Source organism: Strigops habroptila, chromosome 5 (genome assembly GCF_004027225.2).
Source record: "Strigops habroptila isolate Jane chromosome 5, bStrHab1.2.pri, whole genome shotgun sequence".
NCBI classification, from domain to species: domain Eukaryota; kingdom Metazoa; phylum Chordata; class Aves; order Psittaciformes; family Psittacidae; genus Strigops; species Strigops habroptila.
This window is the reverse complement of record NC_044281.2, coordinates 78,836,370-78,861,781: the sequence shown is the minus strand read 5'-3', so window position 1 is coordinate 78,861,781 and position 25,412 is coordinate 78,836,370. Positions and strand designations below refer to the sequence as shown.

General features: G+C 40.3%; 1 protein-coding gene across 2 annotated transcripts in view; it reads left to right on the top strand.

Moving 5' to 3' along the window:
* CHST15 (carbohydrate sulfotransferase 15) overlaps nucleotides 1-22,922 on the top strand; it is a 48,936-nt gene extending 26,014 nt beyond the window's left edge. For both annotated transcript variants that reach the window (XM_030488269.1, XM_030488268.1), the window contains exons 2-8: nucleotides 2,331-3,411; nucleotides 4,168-4,507; nucleotides 8,564-8,710; nucleotides 13,528-13,684; nucleotides 17,772-17,928; nucleotides 20,867-21,014; nucleotides 22,296-22,922. In XM_030488269.1, the coding sequence (XP_030344129.1) occupies nucleotides 2,824-3,411; nucleotides 4,168-4,507; nucleotides 8,564-8,710; nucleotides 13,528-13,684; nucleotides 17,772-17,928; nucleotides 20,867-21,014; nucleotides 22,296-22,486 (1,728 nt within the window). In that variant the 5' untranslated portion in view covers nucleotides 2,331-2,823 and the 3' untranslated portion in view covers nucleotides 22,487-22,922. The remainder of the gene's footprint in view (nucleotides 1-2,330; nucleotides 3,412-4,167; nucleotides 4,508-8,563; nucleotides 8,711-13,527; nucleotides 13,685-17,771; nucleotides 17,929-20,866; nucleotides 21,015-22,295) is intronic.
* Nucleotides 22,923-25,412: the final 2,490 nt, after the last annotated feature.

The window sequence follows — 25,412 nt, the reverse complement described above, 5'->3', positions numbered from 1 at the left end:
TGTTTCTGAGCCTTAAAAAGAAAGGTGGATTTTTGTAGAGCAGGAGCAGCTACTGTGGGTCCAGAGCAGGGAGCCACTGGCAAAAAGTAATAAGAAAAAAAAATTCATACATGGTTACTGAGGGGTATTTAAACTATAAATGTAATTCTACCTATATGAGAATTATAATGGTGCTGATTTCTTGGTGTTATTGTGATAGCACACTAATTTTTCTAAGTGTGAATTGTCAAATCTCTCTTCTATTTCGTATTTTGATTAAAGTGACTTGGAAAAAGTATTTCCTTTAAGTAGTAAAAGCGAATATTGGACCTTTAGATATCCCATACAGCAATGAGCTGGTTCTCTGATCTAGCAAAGTTAATTATAACATGGATTAACTTAATTAAAATATAATTCTAATTAATTCGTATTTCATCATCCTTAGTCTTCTGGGCAAAAGATACTGCTCTGTTGAGGTAAAGCTGTTTTGCTTCAGGCAAAGTTTATTTCTCTGAATTCTTCTAACTCCTTCAGCTGCTGCTTTTATCTGCAATAAAGTGTTATATTTTATGTAGAAGGGGCAGTCCTTTTTCTGTTCTTCAGAGGCAATATTGAGCCTCTTAGTCACCATATGGTTAAAACTGATTGTATTGAATCTTCAGGGTAATTACTCAGGTTAATATTGGGGTTGTCTGCGGAAAGATTGAAAATTGGGTTGTGGCAGACCAGGTCCTGGGTGATGCTGTGGAAATGGAGGTGCTGAGAGGAGATCTTGGTCGCTGCTTTCACTGGCATCTGCATTGGGATGGACAAGGAGCATCACAGCAGTGGAGTCTTAAGGTGTCTTCACTCCCAGGGGCTAAAGGGAAGTTCTGTCTTTATCAGGTGACAAAAAACAAAACATGAATTACCTGTCAGAGCATTACTACTGTCCTCAGGTTTTCCCCATATTCCCCATATTTTAATTTTCATCCTATGCCAGTTTATTATTTTGCTTCTGATTTTGCAAGATTATTTTAAACCATTTTCTGTCTTTAATTCTCCCAGAAAAGTAATTCTAGAAAATCAGAGTGTTGCCTAATATATGGAAGAAGATACATTATCTGTGAACTTTTGTATTTGATAATCTGGCTTCTCAAAACAGAGAAATTGATTTTGACTGTAAAATGTGGGTAGTACTGGTAAGGTGCCTATAAACCATGAAAAAGAAATTCAAGAGGAACTATGCATAACAATGCTTTAATAAGACCATCCTTAAGCTGATGACATGTCTGTGATTTCAAGTATCTCTGCTCTGAATGTTGCCTGGAAACCCAAGCTTGGATGCGCTTGAACCAAGGCCATAAATACTTTAAACAGCCCTGGTTACTTTTTGTCTGTAATCAGCTGTGGTGTTGAAGTGTTTAAAGGAGGATGCATGTACCCTGTGCACAGGTTGCTTCAGCCCCTGGTCTGTGTAGATGTGGAGACCTTCATGGGACCCACGAGTGCTCAAGTCCCTGTCTGTGGTGCCTGCCTTGTAGCAAGGGGACATCACCTCCTGTGTTGTCTGCACCACCTCTCAGGTGCCATCATGCACACCATTAAGAGGATTTGCTGGATCCAGGGTCTTGCCTTGAAGTTGCAGCAGCGTTGGTATATTTCATTTAAGTAACACCATTTGCCATTTTTATCTAGTACTATGTTTTCAAAATGTGTTTGGCTCGTAGTGCTGAAAATACCTTGGTGACTTTTCAGTTTGTGGTTAGTCCCAGCCCAGAATCGTTTGGTCCAGAAACCAGAGATCCTGTCATGAGCCTTTGCCTGCGTCTATTATTCAATCCCTTCAATTTTACTTGTAGCTTTGGGAGTTTTTGTTTGGCTTTTTATCTTACACGCTTGGAAGGAGACTGTTAATTTATCCCTTGTCCTCTTAACTGGGGTCCTACACCACTTCAGGACAGTTAGCTTAAGGTCCCCAAGTACAGGTAGAGTGTAAATACTTGAACCTGTGTTACTGAACACTGCCCAGAAATGCTTCCATATTTAAAAAGCAGGCTGAGGGTAGGTTAGTGAGCATCCGAGGGACGTTCTGTAGTGTTACCTGTGGTAGCAGCTCTTTGTTGATGTGAACAGATGGGTGATTGAAAAGAAAGGGCAGCTCGCTGTTGAACTTCAAGCCAAACATTTCCTGGGTTTAATATCGTGAGTGCTGTAATTAATATACTTGGCAAATAGAAGTCATCTTTCAAATAGAGTTGGGAAATTACTTGAGGTAGATTGGTACTTTGCTGTGGCTTTGAATGAAGGTGAATGTAGATATTCTGTCTGCTGTTCTGTGTGTATCTATATATGTATTTTTGCCTTTTTAGGTTGTACGATGCAAATCTCTGGGAAGATGAAGCTTTCAGTAGCAGCAGTCTGGTTTGGAACCTGCTTGCTTTAAGAATACCTGGGAATTTCCACCCATATTTGCATATTCCAGCGTAAATCAGAGGACAATGAGTTATTTTTATTTCTTGCATATTTTCACACCACGAAACAATTTTTCTTTCTTCTCATTTTGTTCAATGGGAAAAACTTGAGCTGGTTCTTGTAGCTGATGCTTCCTTCACCACATTTCTCTTGCTGAGCCAAATTCTTGGAAACCACGTCCACACTACATCTATTTTTGTGTGTTGGTTGTTGGTTTGGGTTTTTTCTTTGTGACATATGTCACTTCTTGAGTGCTTTTACCTGTTCTGGGTTGAATGTGTCTTTTTGCGTTGCTGATTAGTTGTAATCAGGAACTAATAACTGTAAACTCGAGGAATTAAATAACTTCAGACTTACAGAAGATGACTCATATGCTTCAGAAACCTTTTTATGGCTGTACTTGGCTTATTAATACAGGAGTTTAACAGTAGTAATATGAGGTACTGCATTAATTGCTGCATACATTTATTACCAAATGACTTGCACAGACAGTGTTTCAGATGCCGTGGACCTAATCATAATAACCAGAAGTGTCCTGTTTGCAAAGGAGAAAGTAAGATCCCTTTGTACACTGATAGCAAGCAAATGAAGTTGCTTGCGGTTTTGGAAGTACGGACTGATCACAGTGAAAGCTGGAATGGATTTTTCTGCTTGAGGAAGGGGAAGCTATGCAGCTTAATATTTGGGTTGATTATAATGACTCTAGTGATGGCATCCTACATACTGACTGGAGCCAAACACGGCCTCTTGTTAATACCCTCTCCCTTCCATTATGGAGCTTTTACTAGCAATCCAAGCTTAATGGACAATGAAAGCCTTAGTGACATGAAAGACCATTACCAGCCTTCTAAAATGAATATTTCATATGTAAAGGATTATCCAAGCATTAAATTAATTATTGACACTATTACTTCAAAGATAGAGTTTATAACGAGAGAGCGCCCTGATTTAGAAGAACTGAGGAAACAAGAGCCGCATGTAAGTATGAATTGAAGTGTGTCTTAAACTGCTCTATACTTGCTTATTTCAAGACTTTTGGGTCCATGTTTTACTGAGATGAAAAAAAGTGAGATCGCTCAGGTGTTCATGTAGTGATTTACACCATCTAGAGTCTCCTGGTTAACACCAGCTGAAAAGTTGATGTTGTAGACCACGTCCTTCTGAGTCATGGGCGAAATAGATGGGTTATGTAAATGGTCTTGACACCTGAAACAAAAAACCAGGCAGCTCTCCGATAGCTGTACGATCTCATTGAATTTTCATCTCATCTCATGCAGAATCATTCTGACTTAAATTTGCCTGTCACCTTAAATGATAACTAAGAAAAGAGCCTTTCTAATAACTGGCTACCAGTGGCCTTCCTGAAAATCCGGTCATTGCAAACCTTGTACTTCAGAGTTAAAAACTGGGAGTTAAGTTGATTTAAGTATCATGTGGTTGACTTTTTAAAAATTAAATCCTAGGGCTACATGGGAGTTGGGGGATTATTAAGGTCCTTTCTGGCCTTAAAAGCAAAGAATTTCTAAATGTTCTTGTCTCCTAATCCAACTGTTTGTAAAGGATTTGGTTCTGGTGCCATCAGAATAAACAAGTTAGGTTAACTTTGTATTAACAAAATAAGGGTTTAAAATGTTCACGTAGTTTTTATTGTGTTCTCTTATTATGCTAAGTTAGAAAAGTATAACTGTCAACTTTTTGCTGCCTTGACTGAAATTGTTATTCTTTATGTTGCAGATGTTTTCAGTAATTCCTAATAAATTCCTTCCAAATAGCAAGAATCCTTGTTGGTATGAAGAGTACAGAGGAAACACAACCACAGATCCGTATGCAACAAACTCCTATGCACTGTATTCAAAGCGCTTTCGAACCATATTTGATTACCTCAGGAAGGTATTTTGGAACCACTTGTACCATTATAAGGACAAACATTACCGCCTGCGCTGTCTCCCCCATTTCTACATCATTGGCCAGCCGAAGTGTGGGACAACGGACCTGTATGACCGGCTCAGGCTGCACCCTGATGTTCGGTTCTCAGCAATCAAAGAGCCACATTGGTGGACAAGAAAACGGTTTGGTGAGTAAATGTGTCCTCTGGCACTGATGCAAGTTGTCACTATTAAACTTTGACATTTCGTGTATATATTTGGGATGAAGTTTATGGATTTTCTCTGTATTGGTTTCCCTTGAACTCACTGGAGTTAAAACTTAAACAGGGGAGGTTTAGGTTAGATAGAAGGAAGAAGTTCTTTCCTGTGAGGGTGCTGAGGCGCTGGCACAGGCTACTCAGAGAAGCTGTGGCTGCCCCATCGCTGGCAGTGTTCAAGGCCAGGTTGGACACCGGGGCTTGGAGCAACCTGCTCTAGTGGAAGGTGTCCCTGCCCATGGTAGGGAGTTGGAGCTGGATGAGCTTTAAGGTCCCTTCAACCCAAAGTATTCTATGATTCTGTGAATAGTTTTGAAAAATCCAGGTGGCTTCAACCTGGTTTTGTTTAATGATGCTTTGGGTTAAACTTTTTTGAGATGATGCACATATTGTATGGTTTATTTGCAGTAGTTTGGAAAACCTAGAGAAAAAATAAAAACATTAGTGAACTTGTAAAAGCAGGAAGAGAAACTATTAGGTTGTGATAGGAGATTTAAGGAAGAGCAGTGATAGTTTTGTATTGCAGAATTCTGTAAAGCCTTTCTGACATGCAGAAATGAGGAGTCAGTATTTGAAATACTGTGTGTGGCTTCAGTCCTTACGGTTCAGTAAATACAACTGTGCTTTGTGGTTGGAGCTTCATTAGTGTTGCAGCTCTAGTCAAGCACTGGACAGCAGAGATGCTCTGCATGAGAAAGCTGTCTCACGCTGAGGAACCTGCACATATTTTTGATGCTCTTTTCCTGGATGACATCAATATTTCATGAAGTGACCCTTCATTTCTGAAGGCAGACTGGAATAGCTGAGGTTATGGCCTGCTGGAGCAAAACTCATCCACCCCTCATGATTGCACCTTCAAAGGGTGTCTGAGGGCAGTGGGGTGAGTGCATAGTTTTATCCATCTGAAGGGTTTATGTCCTTCTTGTTCTCTCTTCCCTGGGTGCCAGGGAAGGTCAGTCTTGTGGTCAGAGACTAGATGAGACTCAGAAGACCCATTTTCAGTTCCTGACTGCTGCACACTTAGTGCCTTCCTCTAAATGCAGATCCATGTAATTCTTGCTCTGTTCCACCCGGGCTCTGGATTTTCCCGTTTGGTCTAGCTGTTAAGTGCTGCTATGCCCTCACTTTGTATGACTTTGGTATCAAAGATCACAGGCTTTTCAGTGATACTACCATTTCCAAGAGGAATATCCTAGTTATTTTACAGTGACATTTTCACTTCTATTTCTCATTTGCTGATGCTTTACTGCAGACACTGCCTTTGGAACAAGTTAAAACCTAGCTCTGTGGGGTAGATAATTGGTGACTTTGCATCACTACTTTCTTTTGGTGCTTTTCTAAGCTTCCTTGAAATGAGAAACTCACTCTTCTGATGAAGTGCTGTGGCTAAAGGCAAGGACAGACACTTTCTGAGGGACTGGGGCACCTGCAGTGCTGCTTCTGTTCTTTATTTTGGGGTCTTACCTTCAATTCTTTATTTCTCCTTCATGTGGTGTTGCCATTTCCATGTCCCTTGCCTGTGCCTTGGAGTCCAGAAGAACCTCTGAGCTCCTGCAGATGGGGCTTTGTTCATCATTGCTCAGTGAGGAGGAGGGCTCAGCCGCAGAGCAGGGATTTCACGCTTATTGTGTGTTCTTAGAGTTTGTATTTTCTTCCGTTGTGAATGCCATAAGATAGTGGCTAAAATATGTATTTTAGACACTTTCTACATGTTTGTTATAAACTAAGAGTTAAAGCAGTGTGATGAAAATACAGTTTCGAGATAATTTAACCCAGTTTGGGAGACACTGGAGGTAGCAGTAGTGGGAATTGAGGAGTCAAACAAAGTCAAACAAGAGAAGCATCGTGGTGCTCCCAGAAGCCCCATGAGAAAACAGTCGTTCATCACAGTCAGTGGCTGACTGAAGACAAATGATAAGAATTACCTCCTACCCTGAAAGGGAAAAGTCAGTTCAGTGAAGAAAAGGGATTTTAGGCTTGGACACCTTCCAGTGCATATGCTGTGTGTAGATGCAGGAACTGTCAGCAAAACCAGCTGTGGAAGATTTTGTCTTCCATGACTGTGCTGGCAGGAAAGGGTAAGCTGAACTGATACGTTGTGCTAAAATCCTTTATACTAAATAGTTCCCTACACCTACACTAGCCTCAACATAAATGTTTGGAATTAACGTTGGAGGAGGTAGTGTTTCCAACCTCACCAAAGCAAGACTGGACTCGCTAAAGCTCAGAACTGGGCCTACCAAACAGGCAGAAGAGTGTAAGAAATCATGCTGGAGTGCATATAGTTTCAGAACAAGAATGAATTCCTATCTCTGTGTTGGCATTCACAAACCCTCCACTTGCATGGTCTTGTGGTCAGCCACTGGGGACAAGTGCAGATCCTTGAAGAGAACATTCTTCGCATAATTACATTTTCTGAAGGACTTTATAAAGCTGAAGAATGAGGGAAGAATGCAGAGCTTGTGATCTCATGGAGGGAGATCTGTAGAGATGACCTTCCGATAATCTCAGGCTGTCTGCCACTGAGAATGAAAGATTAAGTTTGCCTCTGGTGTCTTGTCCTTTCATTCTGCCTCAACAGTACATTAGCTAATGGTTACTATTGAAAAAATACAGTAAGAAAAAAAAAGAGAATATGACAAATAGAGTAACAAGTGAAACTGAGACACCGCCCTTTATAAGCCAGCTAGTGGAGATGACTCTTAACACTCCTGGCTGTTAATTTGATTCAGTTTGTAACACTTATCTGGACAAGAAAATCTCTTTGTTCTGTGGCATCCTCTGGTTCACTGGCTTTTTATGAGACTGCCTAATTTCAGCTGAAGCTAAAGAGCCCTCCTTGGGAAGTCCTCTTTCGCAAATCACCACTTTCCCGTTCCACTGGGATGGTTGATGTTCTACAAGACTTTGTACCAGTTTGGCTGTCTCTCTTCCCTGGCTCGTAGCCACCGTTTCTGTTCCCATGAGTGGGGTGGCAACAAACCAAGGCAGTCTGTAGCACCATGACTGTACTTTTCTTTTTCTTCACTCAAAACAAATCATAATTCACTGCTGAGCTGCTTCTATCCTCATTAAATCCCACTTCCCTAAAGGGGAATATCAGAGGGAATGAACAAAAGAACTCCCTTGCTGAACTTTCCTGTCACATGATAATTGTAATTAGTGGCCTTGCAGGAACAAGAAAGAGAGAGATGAGAAGTCCTACTCTATGCTCTTAGCTTTGCTTCTATACTGTCACCTCCCCAATATTGTCCTTGACCACTGTCCTTTTGAGAAACTCTCTTATGGTGTGGTAAGCAGCAAGAATGCAAAGATGGGCATGGGGAGTATGTACAGAAGATGGAAAAGTGAGACTAGATTTGGATAGAAGAGTGGGAAAAGAAGTATAAAAATCACAGATGTAGCTCAAGATGCTGAGAAATGCAGGGAGCAGGTGATACTGAACACACCCTGGAGCGTAGGGAAGGGGAGAAGGAAATTAAAACACTATTGTGGAGCTTTGTTTTCATACTTGTGGAAGACAAAACCATGAATGATTACACAGCTTTCTGATTTTGATAAGTGCATGTTGATTTGCATATTTGGCACCAGAGTCTGTTCTCAATCTCAGTACAGTAAATCTAGTGGGAGTCTAATATTAATATTACTTCAATTTATATTGGTGCACATGAAAGTAGAGTCTGGTCTTTTATATTCATTCCAAAAGCTAAATTTAGAAGAACATAAATGCAAGCTATTCATGCAGGAACGATAAACCAGAACACTTCAGATATTTCCTATCTCTCTGAATTTATGGCTTAATCGTATAGTATCTCCAATCTCAGCTACTTCATTATTGGCACTTTTATCTGAGTGTTACACTTCATCGGTCTAATTCTGTGCTGATGTTAACTGGCTCAGTGCCAGCCATGTCAATGAAGCCGTCTTGGTTCACACCAGTGGTTAATCTTGCCCTGCCTTAAACTTCTCTCTTTTCACTGTTTTTAGGAATAATTCGTCTGAGGGATGGATTTCATGATCGCTACCCGGTGGAAGATTACCTTGATCTGTTTGACTTAGCAGCGCATCAGATTCAGGGTGTGCTGCAGAGTGAAGCAGCAAAAGAACGTGGCAAGATGAACAACATCGTAATTGGTAGGGCAAATCAGCCTCTGGAATATGTCTCTGTAGCTCCAGGTTGGCAGCATTTGCAGCTGTGACATGAGAGGGGCCTTTTCCCACATATAAATGGTTTGCAGCAGAGACCCCCTGACATTTGTTTTCTGTGGTGTGTGCGGGTAGTGCAGAAGTTCTTACTTTGTTCAGCCTGGAGAAGAGAAGGCTCTGGGGAGACCTTAGAGCAGCTCCCAGTGCCTAAAGGGGCTGCAAGAAACCTGGAGAGGGGCTTTGGACAAGGGCCTGTAGGGACAGAACGAGGAGGAATGGCTTTAACCTGCCAGAGGGGAGATTGAGATGAGCTCTTGTGAAGAAGCTCTTCCCTGTGAGGGTGCTGAGGCGCTGGCACAGGGTGCCCAGAGAAGCTGTGGCTGCCCCATCCCTGGCAGTGTTCAAGGCCAGGTTGGACACAGGGGCTTGGAGCAACCTGCTCTAGTGGAAGGTGTCCCTGCCTGTGGCAGGGGCTTGGAGCTGGATGAGCTTTAAGGACCCTTCCAACACAAACCAGTTTAGGATTTTTGCCTTTACCTGGAGGGTTGTTACTTTCTTTGTTAAAAGCTGCGATTATCTTTTGAAGATGCCTGAGTAAGCAGTGGATGTCTGATGAACATCCATATTGAATTAAATCTTAAAAAAACCCAAAACAACAAACCCAAACAAAAAAAGAGTGAGAATGATCTTGGTGACTCCTTCAAACGTTGTTTTCATTTTGTTTTCATTACAGGGGGTTTGCCTGTAGTCATGGGGTTGTAGCTTCAGGTTCAGAAGCTGTAGCAATGTGTCTAGGTTAACACACTAATTGCGGTTTTATGACATACAGTGGTTGCTGTAGAAACTATGTAGCTGACTGGAGACAGTTTCCATGATAGCTATAGCTCCAAGCAGCTTTTCTCAGGCTCCTACATAAGATACGCATAGGAAGAAGGAACTCCATTTTTTGAGTCATAAGTCTCTGTAGCCTGTGGTGGACTGAAATAAAAATTATTAAAACCCCGAGCTGCTTTGTAAACAGCAAAGATAATGCAAGTTTCAAGAGCAGGGATATACAGAGTCAAGCTGGAGCTATCCTGCATGGTATTTCTTTCCAGGTATGGAACCTAGAGGCACAGGATGCTATTTGAAGATAATCTTACAGTTTCAGTTGATATTAAATTACTTGATTACTTGATTCTAAACCATTAAAAATGGTTTAGAAATGCTGTTGTATTGTACCTTATGGAAGTCCATGGTTAGGACTGGGCTCTAGGGATGGCTCCCTGGATTGCTTTCTATGGCACACAGTGGTCAGTCCACTGTGCTCATCCACTGCGGCCAGTGGTGCCATCAGTTTACAGAGCTCATGGGGAATATCAGTAGGAGTTCCTAAATTCTGCATTTCCTGTCTGCTAAAAGCAGAAAACTGAAGGGAAGAGTATTACCAGTTTTGCTCTGTCACCGCAAAATTTCTCAGGGAAACCAGACATGTTCCATGAAAGTACTAGTTGTGCAAGAGACAGTTCCCTGTTGAAAAGAGACTTTTCAAGTAGGCCTGAAGTCATAATTCTACAGCAAATACAGGCATGTTTTTCCTGCCTGCCCTCAGAATCTTTTTGGTTTTGTCTTATTCTAACCAAAAAAGTTTAACCTATTGTTGTCATGTTGAAATGGTGACGCTGTCTTACCTTGTTTAAACCAGAGACTTGGCTGGAGTCACATTTGTTCAGTACTTCCTCAGCCTCCATTTAAGTCTATCATTCAGTATATTAAATATTCAACATTGAGAAAAATTCACAAGATGCGGTCTTAAGAAATGTTGCTATCACGGACATCTGCAGATTTTCCTCCTACTCACAATAATATCTCCTGTCCTTTCATGGGTGAAGTGCTTTTATTAATTAAATTCACTCATCCAATTGGCAGCGTACATCTTTGAGTACTTACCTCCTGTTACAGCTTTTTCTAGAGTTTGCTTCATGTTTCTTTTTCCTGTAGTCTCATTTCTTGTTTCATTAAGGTTCTGTTCGCTTTTCTTATTAAGTTTACAGGAAAAGTCCTGAATGATTATACTCATTAAGTCAGTCTTTTATGACCTTGGTAAAAAACAAAACACAGATAGCTAGTCTAAGATGGATCTGTATATATATCAGGTTTGCTTAGAATCCTCTGTCTTCTTATTTCAGATGACTAGAAAGAAAAGCAAATTATTAAACTATAAACATTTAAGTAGTTCATCATGTTACATGAAGTTCAGCTTCTTTGGATATTATACTTAGTGGGTAATAATTGCATTTCCCCCTGCAAAAGCCCAACATCTGCTTCAAGATGAACCAAAGAGGACAGCACTGATCTAGCCGGAGGCATTCTGAGCAGGACTTATTTATTTGTGATCATTAATATGATAAATTCAGAGGAATGTCTTGTGAAAACACAGTATGATGTTAATCCATTAGTGACTGAATGAAGAGATTATACATCCAGTCTTTAGGCAATTTACTAATTCATATGTTCTTTAAGTCCATAAGAGAAAATACTGCAGTAATTTGACATAATTGATCCAGTGATTAATTTATCTCATGTTTATTATGGTTTGTTGTCTTTGCAGATATTAAATCTGCATTATAAAACAGAAACAAGCACTGTTAGGAGTATTTTTGGCTGCTTCAGGAAATTAAAATTATAAGAGTCAGCAGAGAGCAGAATGTTGTTTGTTTTTTAATTATCATTATTCACTTCCCTTAATTCTTGACAGTCATCTTGTTTTGGGAAGATTTGTCCTCTTGAATCCAAGCTATCCTGGACCAACTGCATTAGAGCAGCACCTTGAGTCCCTGTGAAAGCTTTAGCATGACTCTGTTGTGTGCCTGTGATCTTCCCTTCCACGTGCACTGCCTGCAGAGTTTTGGTGGTGGCAGCTATGGTGTGGTCTGATCTGTGGTTTTAAGAGAATCTGCCCATTTATGTGTAAATGCACTGATTCTATTTAGTTCAGATAGCACATGTGTAAGCAGATGTTCTTAAGTGTGGTCACTATATATGAACTAATTGGAATAAATCCAATAGAACATCAGATATGATCAGAGGTCTACAGAGCAGAGGAGCAGGAAGGAAGATCGGACAATCTATTCTGGAGTGGAATAAATCGCTTGATGAGGTTGTAGGCTTCACTCTTTGACATGATTTAGGCAAACATTTTTCAGGGAGCAGTTAAGCCTAGCCATTACAGTCACAGAGATACGCAGTGACTTTCCAAGGTTGCTCTCATTCCTGCAGTGCACTTATTCTGTAAATCCATGTACAGAAGTGTTCATACCCATTTGCACCTTCTGATAGCACAGAAATAGTTGCATGATGTTTTTGTGATACTGCTATTTCAGCTCTTGTCCTATATTTAGTCTTGTGTTTCTGCTGCAGCTAGCGTGGGAGCTGGGCTAATTGAGTTTTAATTAGGAAGTCGAAGCCCACTGATGTTTAGGCAGTGCTTTGGCTAATTAATTTAGAATGGATAAGCAGAGCTGTCGTGGACACCCAGCTTTAGCCAATGGACCTGATCTCCTCCCTCTGAAAAGGGGCAAAATGAACATGACGGAAGATTAATGTGTTTTCTAACAACTTCCAGATTTTATTAATGAATCACATTATCTTAAGCTGAAGTTTGGAGCCAGCATATTTTTCATGCTGTGTTTTGGCCATCTTTTAAAATCTTTACGGGATTTTCCCATAAAAGAAACAAATAAAAGGAGGGGGGAAATCATGTCCAAGATCATGTGTAAGTCTGTGAAATAATGTCTCATCGTATTCCTTTTGATTTCAAAAAACGTCATTAACAATAATTAGCCCTCTTTAGACAGTCAAGGAGTGGAAGCTTCCAAAAAGCTTCTTTATATGTTTTATTAAGTGGTAGCATGCCACATAAATGCCACTATTACTTAAAAAGACAGGGAAGATTACACAAGTCAAAACATCCTATCAAATGATTTATTTAGCAGCTGAAGCATCATATGCCTTGTCCTAGCACAGGCGTTACTGACTGTGTTTCTCCCCGTAGCATTACATTCAGAGTGAGCTTCTTCAGAAACCAAGGATGTCAGAATCTGGCATTTAACCAATGTGTTCTTTATTCTATAGACCTTTTGTCTAATGGTTGGTGAATAGTTATATTTGACTTCACCTACATGAATAATTGTAGTTATATAAAAAAGCTCTGATAATGGAAAATTCTCAAGAAGGGATATTTCAAACCACAATGACTCAATTCAGCTGCTTAGTGCATATTTTAACATTTCCCATGTGCTCACCAACTCTCCTGTTTATGTTCTAAACATTATTGATCCACCAGTGTGGTGATTTCTGCTTCTTTCTTTAGTTTGTGTCAAACTGTATGATTTGTTAGCAAGTTACTTCTCTGAGATGAGGAACATTAAGACCAACCCTTGGGGCGCTTCAGAGAGCACAGCAGGTCTTCAGCAGTTCATCACTGGAGGATGTGCCAAAACCCTGAGCAGTCCGTTCCAGCCCAGAGCAAATATATTGCCATGTGTTAACCACTAGCAGGAAGCAGTGTGGTTAGTGGACAGCAATATTTCAGGTGGAATTACATAAAACCTGCCTTACCCATCACTACATTCACAAAGGTATGAGGCTGTGTAATTGCTCTGGCTCTGGGGAGCATTAGCTAGATCAATTTGGAAGAACTAAGGTATGTTGAAATAAATAGAGTCAATTTTAGTCTATCATCTACATCACTTCAAAATTCAGCCATTTCCACTCCAATATGCGGAATGAAATGAGTTACTAGCAGAGATGCTTTTAACTTCCAGGGGAGGCCAGTGCCTCGACGATGTGGGACAACAACGCTTGGATTTTCTTTTATGACAACGGTACTGAAGGAGAACCTCCCTTCTTAATCCAGGATTTTATCCATGCCTTCCAACCGAATGCCAAACTTATCATCATGCTGAGAGACCCTGTTGAAAGGTGAGCGAGGATCACGTTGCTAAAGTACGTGAGAGCAATTTCTTACTATAATGATTTTATTTGCTTTTGCTCTCTTGGATGCAAATAAATGTTCACGTGGTATTTGACAGTTACATGGTTTGTGCTAAGAGCTGCCAAGGGGTTCTATTCTGTGTATTTTGGCATTGTGATAGTGTTTTCAAGAGGGGCACGTGAGTGTAAATGCCACAGCGAGTGCCATGCATGGACACCTAAAAAGAAAATATATACCTTGCCAAATGCAATATAACTCCATCACCTGAGCTAATATACCCTGGTTCTCGGCAGAGCTCACTTGACTGACCATGACACTTGCATTTATAGGTCCCTGCATGTGTGGTACTCTATGTGCAGCAATTCATGTTAAATAATAAGGTTTATATCTTCAAGGGGTATACTGTTCACAGTGATTCAAAATAAGCAGATAACTCCAGAGTCAGCAAATGATACAAACTTTTTTTAATCTTGAAAATGCTTGGTGCAACACTCATATAAAGCTTTACCGGGCAATTTTAGTTTGTACAGCCAACAGCTGCTTAGGAGTTCATCCTTGGTCTTCCTGACTTTGTTTGCAGTGAAAAGGCTCTGCTTTTGCAAAGGTGCAGGCTGTTCTTCAATGGTTCTCCATTGGGTTAGTCAGGAATGCCCTTCTTTCCACTTGGATTTCACGTTTTCTTTCCAGTCTTTCTCCAGATTTCTGAGGCATTTCTTCCCACTTTGTCCTCTGAAAGAGGATGATAATGACGAGAGCAACAGGGAAGGTGGACGGGATGGAGGCGGAGTGCAAAAGGGTCAGACCAAGGGGGTGTGAATTCCTTCTCTCTCTAGCTCCATAGGGATATGGAGGATACTTAGGTCAGTGCTCGAGGGCAAAGCCCCAGGAATGCCTAAGAAGGAGAAGGGGATGCAGATGATGGTGGGACCAGGTTCTGGTGTGAGCTCAGGCACTGGGAGGAGAGCAGGATTGGGGTGCTCATGCAGGCAGCAGCTGCCCAGAGTGGCAGTGGGAAGAGACGGGTGCTCCTTGGTGAGCTTCCCCGATGGTAGGACATGGCTACTGATGAGAGGCAGAGCTGCAAGAGTGCTTCCCATCTCCTATGTCAGGAAATACAGCTCTCAACTTCTAATGGCATCTCCTGGCCTCAGGATTTAACAGATGGGTAATTTTATGCTAGAGAGCTGGCTGAAGTGGCTTCCTCATGTAAATTACCAACAAATTCCCTGATTGCTTTAACCACCTTTGTAATGTGGGTGTAGCTCTTTGCCAGCTTTAATAAGGGTGAGATAAAAAGTCAGCTTCATCTCTCTTGCTGTATTATTGATGATAAATTGGTTGCTTTTTGTTTATGATTTCCTATGCCCTTGCTGTTGATAGCTCATCTGAGCTGCAGGAGCAAAAGCAGCTTTGGCAGAAGGCGAAGCCCAGCCAACTCCATCAACCAGTGCAGGGCAGTAACCAGAACATCAGGAGGGTCTGGGATAGGGTCTGATCTAACCTGCACAGGGTCTGGTCTATTGCCCAATGGGGGATATCTGGAGGACATCAAGATTTGTGATGGTGGGTGTCAGTGTCATCATTATTTCATTGTAATGGATGATGATTGAAGTTAAGGACTTCAAGTAGCTGGAACAGCTGAAATCCTAATCAGCAAAGGTTTTATTTCCAGGCAGATGTCCTCAGAATTAAAAACAGATGGAAAGAAACATAGAAAATCTCAACTGCCCTGTAGAGAGAGAGAGAGAGAGAGCTTGTCTTCAAGAACGTAGTTTTCCATCAGATGTCAGCAAGTCTTTAAAATGATGCATTTATTTTAATGGATGAGTAGAAATACTAAGCCGTCATATTAAACATTTCAAATGAAATTGCAGCCAGGCCCATGCTGTATGTGATGTCTGCTGGCTGATTTCCCTCAGCGAGAAGCTTTTCATCTTGTGTGCCAGGAGCAGTCGGTCCTGTCATCCCTGGCACAATCTGGGCAAGCTCAAATCTTGTTGATGTACACACTTTTCTGCAGACAGGAGATGCTGTTGTGTGCCTGATTTAGTTGAAGTCAGCTGGCTTTGTCCCTTAGCTTCTCCCCCTCATATCTTGTACTGATGGGGTGGCTCTTTGGTGGGTACAGCAGGAGGGACCCAAGGTCTGCCACTGCAGGGGAGAGCACACACGTGGTGCCATGGTTGTGGTCCTCAAGGACTGGTGGGCATCACTTTGAAATAGGCTGCCCAACCAGTCTGGTCCAAACCTGGTACCCATCCCTCTCCTCTGAGGTGGAGTGTTTTCATTTAAAGAAAGCTGTCTGAAGTGCATTTGCCAGACTGGGAAGAACTGGACAAAAAGCAGTCTTTTTCTTAGTTGGTGACTCCTACACATAGTACTGGGTGCCTCTGCCTTATCTTGTATAGTTTGCTGTGAGTTTTCTTTTAAAACATGGGTAAAAATTGAATGAGAAGCATCCTGCAACAAATGCAACCCTTTTCTTCCTTTTAAAATGAAGAGAGCCTCCGTTTGTTTCATATGGGAATTAAAATCATGTTCTTGCAAAACACTAACATAAATAATGAGTGTAAAGGGGCTATTCCTGTGCTTAAGTGCTTTGCTGGATTAGGGCCTAAACTTTCTAAATTAAATGATGAATTTTTAAGTACCTGTGGAAATCGAGGGAAGTTAAAAAATAAAGTGCAGTACAAAAGGTTACTGCAGCAATAAAATAGGACCAAAATAAATTGATTTTATTAGGTTATTCCTTAGACACCTGCATTTTTTGGAAGAGGCTGAAAGATATCTAGGATTTCTGAGAGGTGGGTTCTATGGAGGCACAATATTTGTGCTGCAGACACACTCGGAGAAGTGACTCCTTCTCAAGTGTTACAGAATAGTCTCTGAACTCCTACAGTATTGTTGGGTCATGCAACAATATCAACAATAACAACATATCAAACAATACCTACAGCATTGTTTCTGGTCATAGTTTCTAAGCCTAAATTTGAAAGAAAGTTAAAATACCACGTTCAGCAGATCTAATATTTATACTGTGTCAGAGTATTTCATCTGTCTCTTTGAATCATATTTACCTTGGAAAAGTTTAATCAAGGTTTCAGGGATTAATGCTAAAATAGGTATTTCACTTGCCTGTAGGTTTTGGGTTTCATCACCATCACCCTCCAGAGGGATTTGAATTTAGATCATCTTTTTAAAGTGATATTAAGCAACTTGGGCTAAAAATGTGCAACGAGGGAATATTCCTTTGCTGTAACTTAAGAGAAATTCCTGTTGCTGATGGCTTTTGCTCACAGCAGCAGCTGATTCAGCAGCTCTGCTTGTGTGCAACCTCCAAACATGCACGGACTCATGTCCTGCTGTCCTCAAAGTAGAGGTGGGACTGCTTGGGGAGTGCAGCACTACAGACTATAGCACAAATGTGAACCATTCACCTAACTGTAGTATTTCAGCTTGAAAACAAACAGAGGTGGAACACTGTAAATTGGAAGGTTTTGATGGAAAGTCAGTATAGGGTTGGAGGTGGAGCTTTCTGCAAAACAAAATAGGAAGTCCAGACTCTTTCCTAGTCTTGATGATGGCCAGCTTGGTGATTGTATAAAAATCACTTATTCTAACCCATGCCTATTCTCTGTTGATTTTGAAATCAACATTAAGTTTTAGAGACAAGGACTGTTTCTAACCACGGCAGCGTGGAGCACCAGATGTAGAGGGGTACCCAGTGTCAGCTAAGAACAGTTCCATTATTGGTAGATAACACAAAATTAAAGTATATACATTTGTAAAACTTGCTCTCAGGAGAAAATACTGGCCAGCATAATTACTAGGGTCAGGTTCTTGAGTGATACTGACCTTGAAAGCAGGGATGATGTTTAGCAGCTCCATGGAGTGGATGCTACTCTGAGCCGAACCCCATCAAAATGAACAGAAAATTGTCCCTGGCTGACCAGGCTGTGAGTGGAGCAATGTTATACACATGTACCCTTTCCCTTGATTCACTTAACTGGTTGCCATTCTCATGTAAATAAGTCTGCTTTTATTCCCTCTGTCATTTACATCTCTCATTCGCAGATTGTACTCCGATTATCTGTACTTTGCAAGTGCTAATAAATCTGTGGAAGATTTTCATGAAAAAGTGGCAGAATCACTGCAGCTGTTTGAAAATTGCATGCTGGATTATTCCCTGAGAGCCTGTGTCTACAACAACACCCTCAACAATGCCATGCCCGTACGTATTTCCAAGAACATTTGATTCCTTGCTTGTTGGATGGTGCATTGTGTCAGGGTTATTAAAACACAAAAACGCTGTGCAAATAAGCATCAGGAAATAAAACTTTCTCCGTTTTCATTTGTAAAGTGGATGACATAAATATATATGTAAACATATAAAAGCTGATGTACTGGCTCAGCTGTCTCCTCAGTCTGTTCCCTGATGAATGCCAACAGTAATAATACAGTCTTTCTATTGTGCAAGCGTATGGAGAGCACATTTAGTGAAGATTACAGTTTAATGTGTAAGCTTTTTTTGCAGATGTCTCCAAAAAGTAGTTCTGGCAAGGATCTTTATGGTGCGAAATTGCCTCAAAATCAGAAGAAATGATGTATTCTTTCTCCAGAAAAGGCTACCAATAACTAGATTAAAAACTTTCTTTTTCAATTGTGCACATCAGAAACTGATAACAGGAAATACGGAAAGTGCTGGCAGAAGAATGGATGAGTATTACAGGCTCAGTATTCCAAAATTCCCATTTTCAGTGTAATAATGACTTCAAACGTTGCTTGAGGAGGGAGAATAATATGGAAGAGATTGACTTGAAGTATCACTTCTGGCCAGTTTGCCATTGAATTTGCTCAGGCTGTAAAGGAATCAGAGGGAATACTTCCCTCTTTTGTCTCCGGGGGGAAGTTATTGCCTCCTCCACTCGATAAAATAGCCATAAAAGAGTGTATTGCACAGGCTTGAGCCCCGCAGCAGAGGACATTCCTCTTATTTACCTTGGCAGGTAGACTGGAGCTGCTCATCTTTAATGATAGCTTCCAGGACCTCCACATACAGGAGCTGCTGCTGGGCAATATCACAGCATTTTCCAGCCATCTGCTTGTACAAATGCATTTCTTCCAGTGTGGGGAGAGAAAGGCAGAGAGAGAACCAGAAGGAAAGAGTTTCCTCCTATCTTCGTCCTCAGGGTGCAGAACCAATCTTCATTTGTTGTCTGAGGCAGCCCTCTGAAGAAGATACTTTTGCAAATGAACAGAAGATGCCTCTTCCCAAAGAACCACAAGCAGGTGTTTGTAATAGAACACAAATGCTATTCGTAATAAAACACAAATGCTAACTGTGCTCCTCAACAGGCTTTTTTAGCTGCTGCTTCATCCAAGTTGCTAAAGTCTGTTATGTGCGTGGTTTGCTACACATTGAAAAAGTAAGGATTATTTTCCCTGGTGAGCTCATTAGATTACTAATTGTGTGACTGTGCCAGAAGACTTTTATGTTGTTATTTGTTAATATATTCCTGAAACAAAAGAGGCGTCAGAGACATCATTGCTGCCGATACCTGCTAACCTGTAAAGAAAGGGGTGTTTGGCAGCTTATGCTTACTTAGAATCGGTGAAAAGCATACTACCTGGAGAAAGGCATGCAAAGCCAGGGTGAACAGGCTGAAAGAATGGGTATTATGGAGGGGAGAATGGCTTGGGAAAGTCTGCTGATACCTTTGATGTATAGGGCGGAAGCACTGGAGCCTTATTAAAGGAGATAATCTGGTTCAGAAGAACAGCAATGAAAAAGAAGTCAGTACAACACACTGTATAGGGAATAAAATCATGGTTCTTGCTGATTCCAAGAAAACTGAAAATTACAAGGACGTATTAGTTAAAATTATGGGGACATATAACTTAAAATTCCTCTTTCTGGTGAAAAGCTTTAACAAAGATTGTAACCTGATGTGGGAAAGCACTGCAATCCCAAACTATACCATGAAGCCAATGCTTGCCTTTCACTTGCCTCCATCTCCCAGGAGAAAGAAAAACAAAACCCATCACTGAGGACATGTTTGTCCCAGTATTCCATGATATGGGGCATTGACTGAGGGCTGGAGAGCTGCCCTGCCACTATTATTACATGTTAGGCTGATGTTTTAATCAAATAAGATGTTTCAAATTCTTGTGTAGCATGTATACAAAGAAGTCTGCTAAATATGGAGGCTTATTGTTATAAACAGCCAAAGAAATGCATCAGAATCATACACTATGATAATAATGACTAAGCAGTAATTCAAAATATGGCTTATTTTACTGGAATTTAGATATCAGTGTAGGCCACGAGTCAGTGTAAGAAGTAAAAGAGACTACTGTTATCTGAGCTCATTCGTTCTGCAATAATGTGACTTAAAGATGTTAAGTCTCTTTTATGAAAGATGCTTATGACTTGGGATTCAACATTCTCTCTTCTGAGCCTAGAGGGATTTGGAAAAATATTTGTAGGCACAGTTGGAGGTTGGACTTTTAAGAACACCAGACTATCCTTTTTGTGTTTCAACTTGTTATGTAAAATTGAGGAGGGAAGAAAAACAGAGATTAGGTCAGGATAGGCTGAAAAAATGCCTTTTCACATGCCTGGTCTAACATAGTCTGGTGCTCTCATTGCGTACTCAGACAATGTGCCATTAACACTGTGTAGCAGCCACTGCTGCTTCAGCTTAGATCTAAATCTAATTATTGCAATCAGAGAATACAAGCAAATACATCCAAATCTAATTCTTGACACCAAATCAGAGGATTTGTACTACTCACTGTGAAGGCTGGGTCATCCCAAGCATGGAGGAGCATGGAGGTGAGGTGGCCGAACATCCTTCTTCATATGGTCATCTCTCTGCAGTGCTTTTATGAAGACCTGTGGCTGTTGTATCAAGTGCACAACCAAGCCCTTAGTAAAATGGCATCTCTAAGCAGTAGAAAGGCCATTTGCAAAGATTGCCTTTGGCTGCACTGAAAACAAGAGGAAGATTAAAAAACGTTCAATGTTCAGATACTGTCTCTTTATGGTTCTTCAAAAGCACGTTTGGGATTTTTGCTCAGAAGACAGAGGAGAGGGTTGGTTTCTTACTGCTAGAAGTGTTCTAAGATGAATTAATCTTTACTTGCTTTGGATTTTTTTGTGCTTACAGGTAAGGTTACAGGTTGGGCTCTATGTTGTGTATCTTTTGGACTGGCTGACAGTTTTTAACAAAGATCAGATACTTGTTCTTCGCTTGGAGGACCATGCATCAAATGTGAAGTACACCATGCACATGGTGTTCCAGTTTCTGGATCTGGGTAGGCGTCTTCTGGCTAATTTATCCTTCTCCTAGGTCATTTTTGGTTTATTAAGAGACAAAACAGGAGCATGGGAATCTGTCTTAAAGAATGCATTAATCTTGTTGCCTGGAGTCAACCAAAATTAAAACTCTCAAATTCCCATAGAAAAGCTGGTGTTAGAAGATGTTAATAAGACTATATCAAGGGAAAAAATCAAAACCATTAAGCATGCAGGGATATATCTGATATATCTTACCATACGGAAGCCAGGCCTACTTCTGAAGGCAGTCAGGGCTTGTTTGTCATGGGCTTACATAGGTGCAAGAGCAATCCCACGCAATTTAAACAAATTGAAGTGCTACCCTGGTGTGCTTGCTGTTGCCAGCATCCACCAATCCAGGATCTAAATCTGAGTATGATGAAAGGTTGCGTTTCTAGCCTTGGGAAAAGGGCGAAATTGTGTTTTTGCTGTGTTGATTGAGACATCTGTTGCTAATCCTCGGAGAAACGCTGGCAGACAAAATGTTGCCCAATGTTGATTTGACAGTAGCAAGAGGATGAGAATGTGGCTGCAAAATAGTCTGGCTGGTCCAAACACTGGTCTAGATGATGAGAAAGTTTGAATGTAGCAGATTGAACAGATGAAGAGCTTGGCATCTTCTTCCTGAATATGGTTTACACTGGAAAAGTCTGTGGGTTTTTATCTTGCTGAAATACGTTGTCAAAAGCTTATATTTATTCCTGGAATAGGGGCATTGCTATGTACTGGACCACTTTGATCCCACTGCCAGCCTCCAAAAAAAAAAAAAAAAGGCTCACATGAGTGAAGCTTGTAGAGTTTCTACCAGGTATTAGATAACTCACATCATAAAATTGAGTAACACTAGCAAATAATTGCAATCCAAAATGGACAGAAAGTTATATTCACAGAATCACAGAATAGATTAGGTTGGAAGGGACGTTAAAGATCATCTAGTTCCAACTGCCTTCCACGTGCAGGGACACCTTCACAATGTCATAATTGTCTTCTGAAAACAATCTTTTTCCTCCAGAAATGATTTATGCTGGTTGTTGTAGAGATGATTAATTAATACGGAAGGAAAACATATTATTTCCATATTTACTAACAGTGATTTATTTCACTAATCTAAGCCTGTATTAAGTATTCTGAAACATCACCGCTCCTAACACAAATTCCATTTGTCTTCCCCTGGCAAACCTTCTGATTTAATCGTTTGCTGTCTTTAGCATGGGCATTTTTAGTGAAATATAATAAGATAATCTTCTGTTTTTCCACAGGACCTCTAAGTGAGAAACAAGAAGCTCTGATTACAAAGAGTCCTGCATCAAACACTAGACGACCTGAAGACAGAAGTCTAGGACCTATGCTACCAACAACAAAGGCAATTTTAAGAGATTTCTATAGGCCTTTTAATACGAAACTGGCACAAGTTCTTTTTGATGATGCTTTTTTATGGAAGAGGACATAATATGTAAATTTAGTGCCACAAATACAGTGCTTAAAGGAGTTTTTATTTTTTTAAATTCTATTTTTGTGTGTGGATATTTACATTTTTCCCATTCCAAAGAGAAGCCGATTGATGAACTGAGACTCTCACCTTCAGTCAGCACACTTCACGACAGCTATACCACATTTTCCTTGTGAGAATGTAAAGCGTCTTGCGTATCAGTTTATTGCAACTTCTTTTACCCCGGGAAAAGAGCGGAAAAGCATTAGTACAAAGATGCTGTCTTACACTCTCCACAGGGATGTTGAAGTTTAACCTTCTCTTAAGATGCTGCAACACAGAATTAGCATCAATTTCCTACAATTACGCTTATAATCTCATTTTCAGTATATGTTATTCATTCATTTTTTCAAACTATCAATGTCATTTAGTCATTAAAATTTTTAATTGAATTCAACCTGAAATTTGGTTTCTTTTTGTCAGCATATTCACAAATGGTCTTCACTCTCACTAAGGTTTTTATGTTTCCTTAATTCTGAAACAAAGATAAAGGATAACTGCATTTACATAAATTTCCAAGTCTAATTTATACCTTCAAGATAAATGGACTTTCTTAGTCACAGTTCTTGTGAAAGAACATTTTATATTCCAGGTAAGAATGGATGACTGAAATACAAACAACAAGCCACATTTAGTGTCTAGTATAACAAATCCATTGTCTTCCATATATTGTTCATGTAAATACAAATATGTATCATTTTTTCATATTACTCACACATTTACCCAGGAAACCACTAATGGGCTTGTTGTAAAGTCCATTGCTGGCCATGGAGAGCTTTTATGGAGTTTTCTGTTAGGTTCTACACAATTACTCTTCTCCATTGCAAAGAAATATGCATTTTAAAATCAATATGAAATCTTGTTATCAAATGCATAAGTGGACAGGATGCACAGTATCTTGCATCCTCATAGAGAGGAGTGTGTTACCTAATGAATTAGCTGCATGTTACGTGTTACCCTCTTCAGGAAAGATGTCTACGTCTAGTTAAGAAGGTTGGGATATGCAGACTTGAGAAAAAAAATGTTTTATCAATTATGGAGAAAGCTTGGACTATCTGAAAGTTTTATATTTGACTAAAGTCGCCAAATTTCTCTATAAATGTGCAGTAATTCAATATTTGATTTCAAACACACCTGGTCAGGGTCACTGATAGCTACAGATGCTGATGGAACTGGCCAGCATAGACTACCCTAAGCTGGGGACTTTTTAGAGACAAGTTAAAATGTCACCTGTAGATAATTTCCTTTCAAGGCCAAAACTGATTGTTTCTTCCCTGAATGCATGTTGAGTGGGTCAAATGAAGCTGGTATCTAGCTAGCAGGTATCAAAAACCCAAAGAATCATCTCTAATTGGTTTAATGTGCCCTTTCAACCTTTATGTAGGATCCCATAATACAGCTTACTGATGGATTCACAAATACATTTACAAATACTAAGGATAACTATTCACCATCCTCCTCCACGGGGACAGGTTATTCACCTCCTGTGTTTCTAAACTGAGAATTAATGCTGAAAACATCATAAATCCTGAACATTTCACACGTGAATATGACTGATGCTGTGAGGTATTTTGTAACAGAAGTACATTTCTAGGTCCTTTGCCAACTGTTAATGTGCTGTTTAAAAAGGATTCAGTCTGGTGTTTGGAAAGACTAAAATAAGTAATTTAGGGAAGTAGTTCTAGACAACCAGAACAGATTAGTTCTAGTTCAGGAATGCTTAAAGACCAAAAATGGTTTGAGAACTGAGGATGGATTATTTTAGCAGTACAAAAAAATACCATGGCAGAATGAATCAGAAAATTAGAATACATTCACCACTGTTTGCAAATGTAAAATTTTCAGTCAACAATTCATTGACATTAAAAGATTTCTGCTACCTGTGCTCTGAATTGGAGTCAACACTCTGTGGTCAGGATAACTCCATACAGAATGTTTGCTAACCTGATCTGCTGTGATCAAATATTTCCATTACAACCATGAGCTAATGATGTACTCTTACTAGCCCTAAAAGCTGATGAATGTATCTGTTACTATCATTTAGTGGGAGGGTTAATACCATGAACAAATGACACAGTATTTTGTGTCACACTGATGTACAGTGCTGGACTCTAATTTCTGCCAGTAGACTCATGCAGTCCACCAGTGGTCGGGGAGATTCTCTGCCTTTTGCCTAAGTATATAAGTATATAAATCAAAACATGCTTCATGGTCATAATTTCTGCTTTAGGCTGAATCAACCCAGCACCCTCCTAGATTGAGGTCTTGCCTAGTTCCGACTCAGAGGAGGGAAAAGATTGGAGGTTCCCTGTATGATGCTGGACAGTGGCAACCAGATGTGCCCAAGGGTGGGAGCAGCCTGTGCACCGAGTGTCATTGTGTTGTGTGGAGCACTGTAACATATGGGGAAGGGGCTATAAACTATATATGATCTGAAAGTCAAGTCTTTAATGAGACTATGTTGTAGTTTAAGCTGCTTTCAAGTCTTCATCTCTTTCATGAGCTCCAAATTATCGTCTCTTGCTTTAACGCATTGCAACCTGATACTGTTGGGTTAGAGCACGAGTAAGTAGGAAAAAAGTAGGAAATTAAGTGTCGAAAGGATGTCATAGAAGTAAGGATGTTGCTCTCTAGTCCAGACTGTAAAAATAGTATTGATCTGGTGACATTAAAGTAAAAAAGCATTTGATTTTCTTGAGTGATGTGACAGCACCGGGTGTCAGAGCCCCTCTCCTTCAGCCACAGAGCAGTGTATGGCTGGTACTAAGTGGCTTTGCTTCAGCCCCACAGCAGATCTCTATGTAGGATAAGGCTCACCGCAATTTCTTCCAGTGAAGTTCCCTTCACCTTTCTGTTGACAATTCTAGCTGTGAAAGAATTCAATATT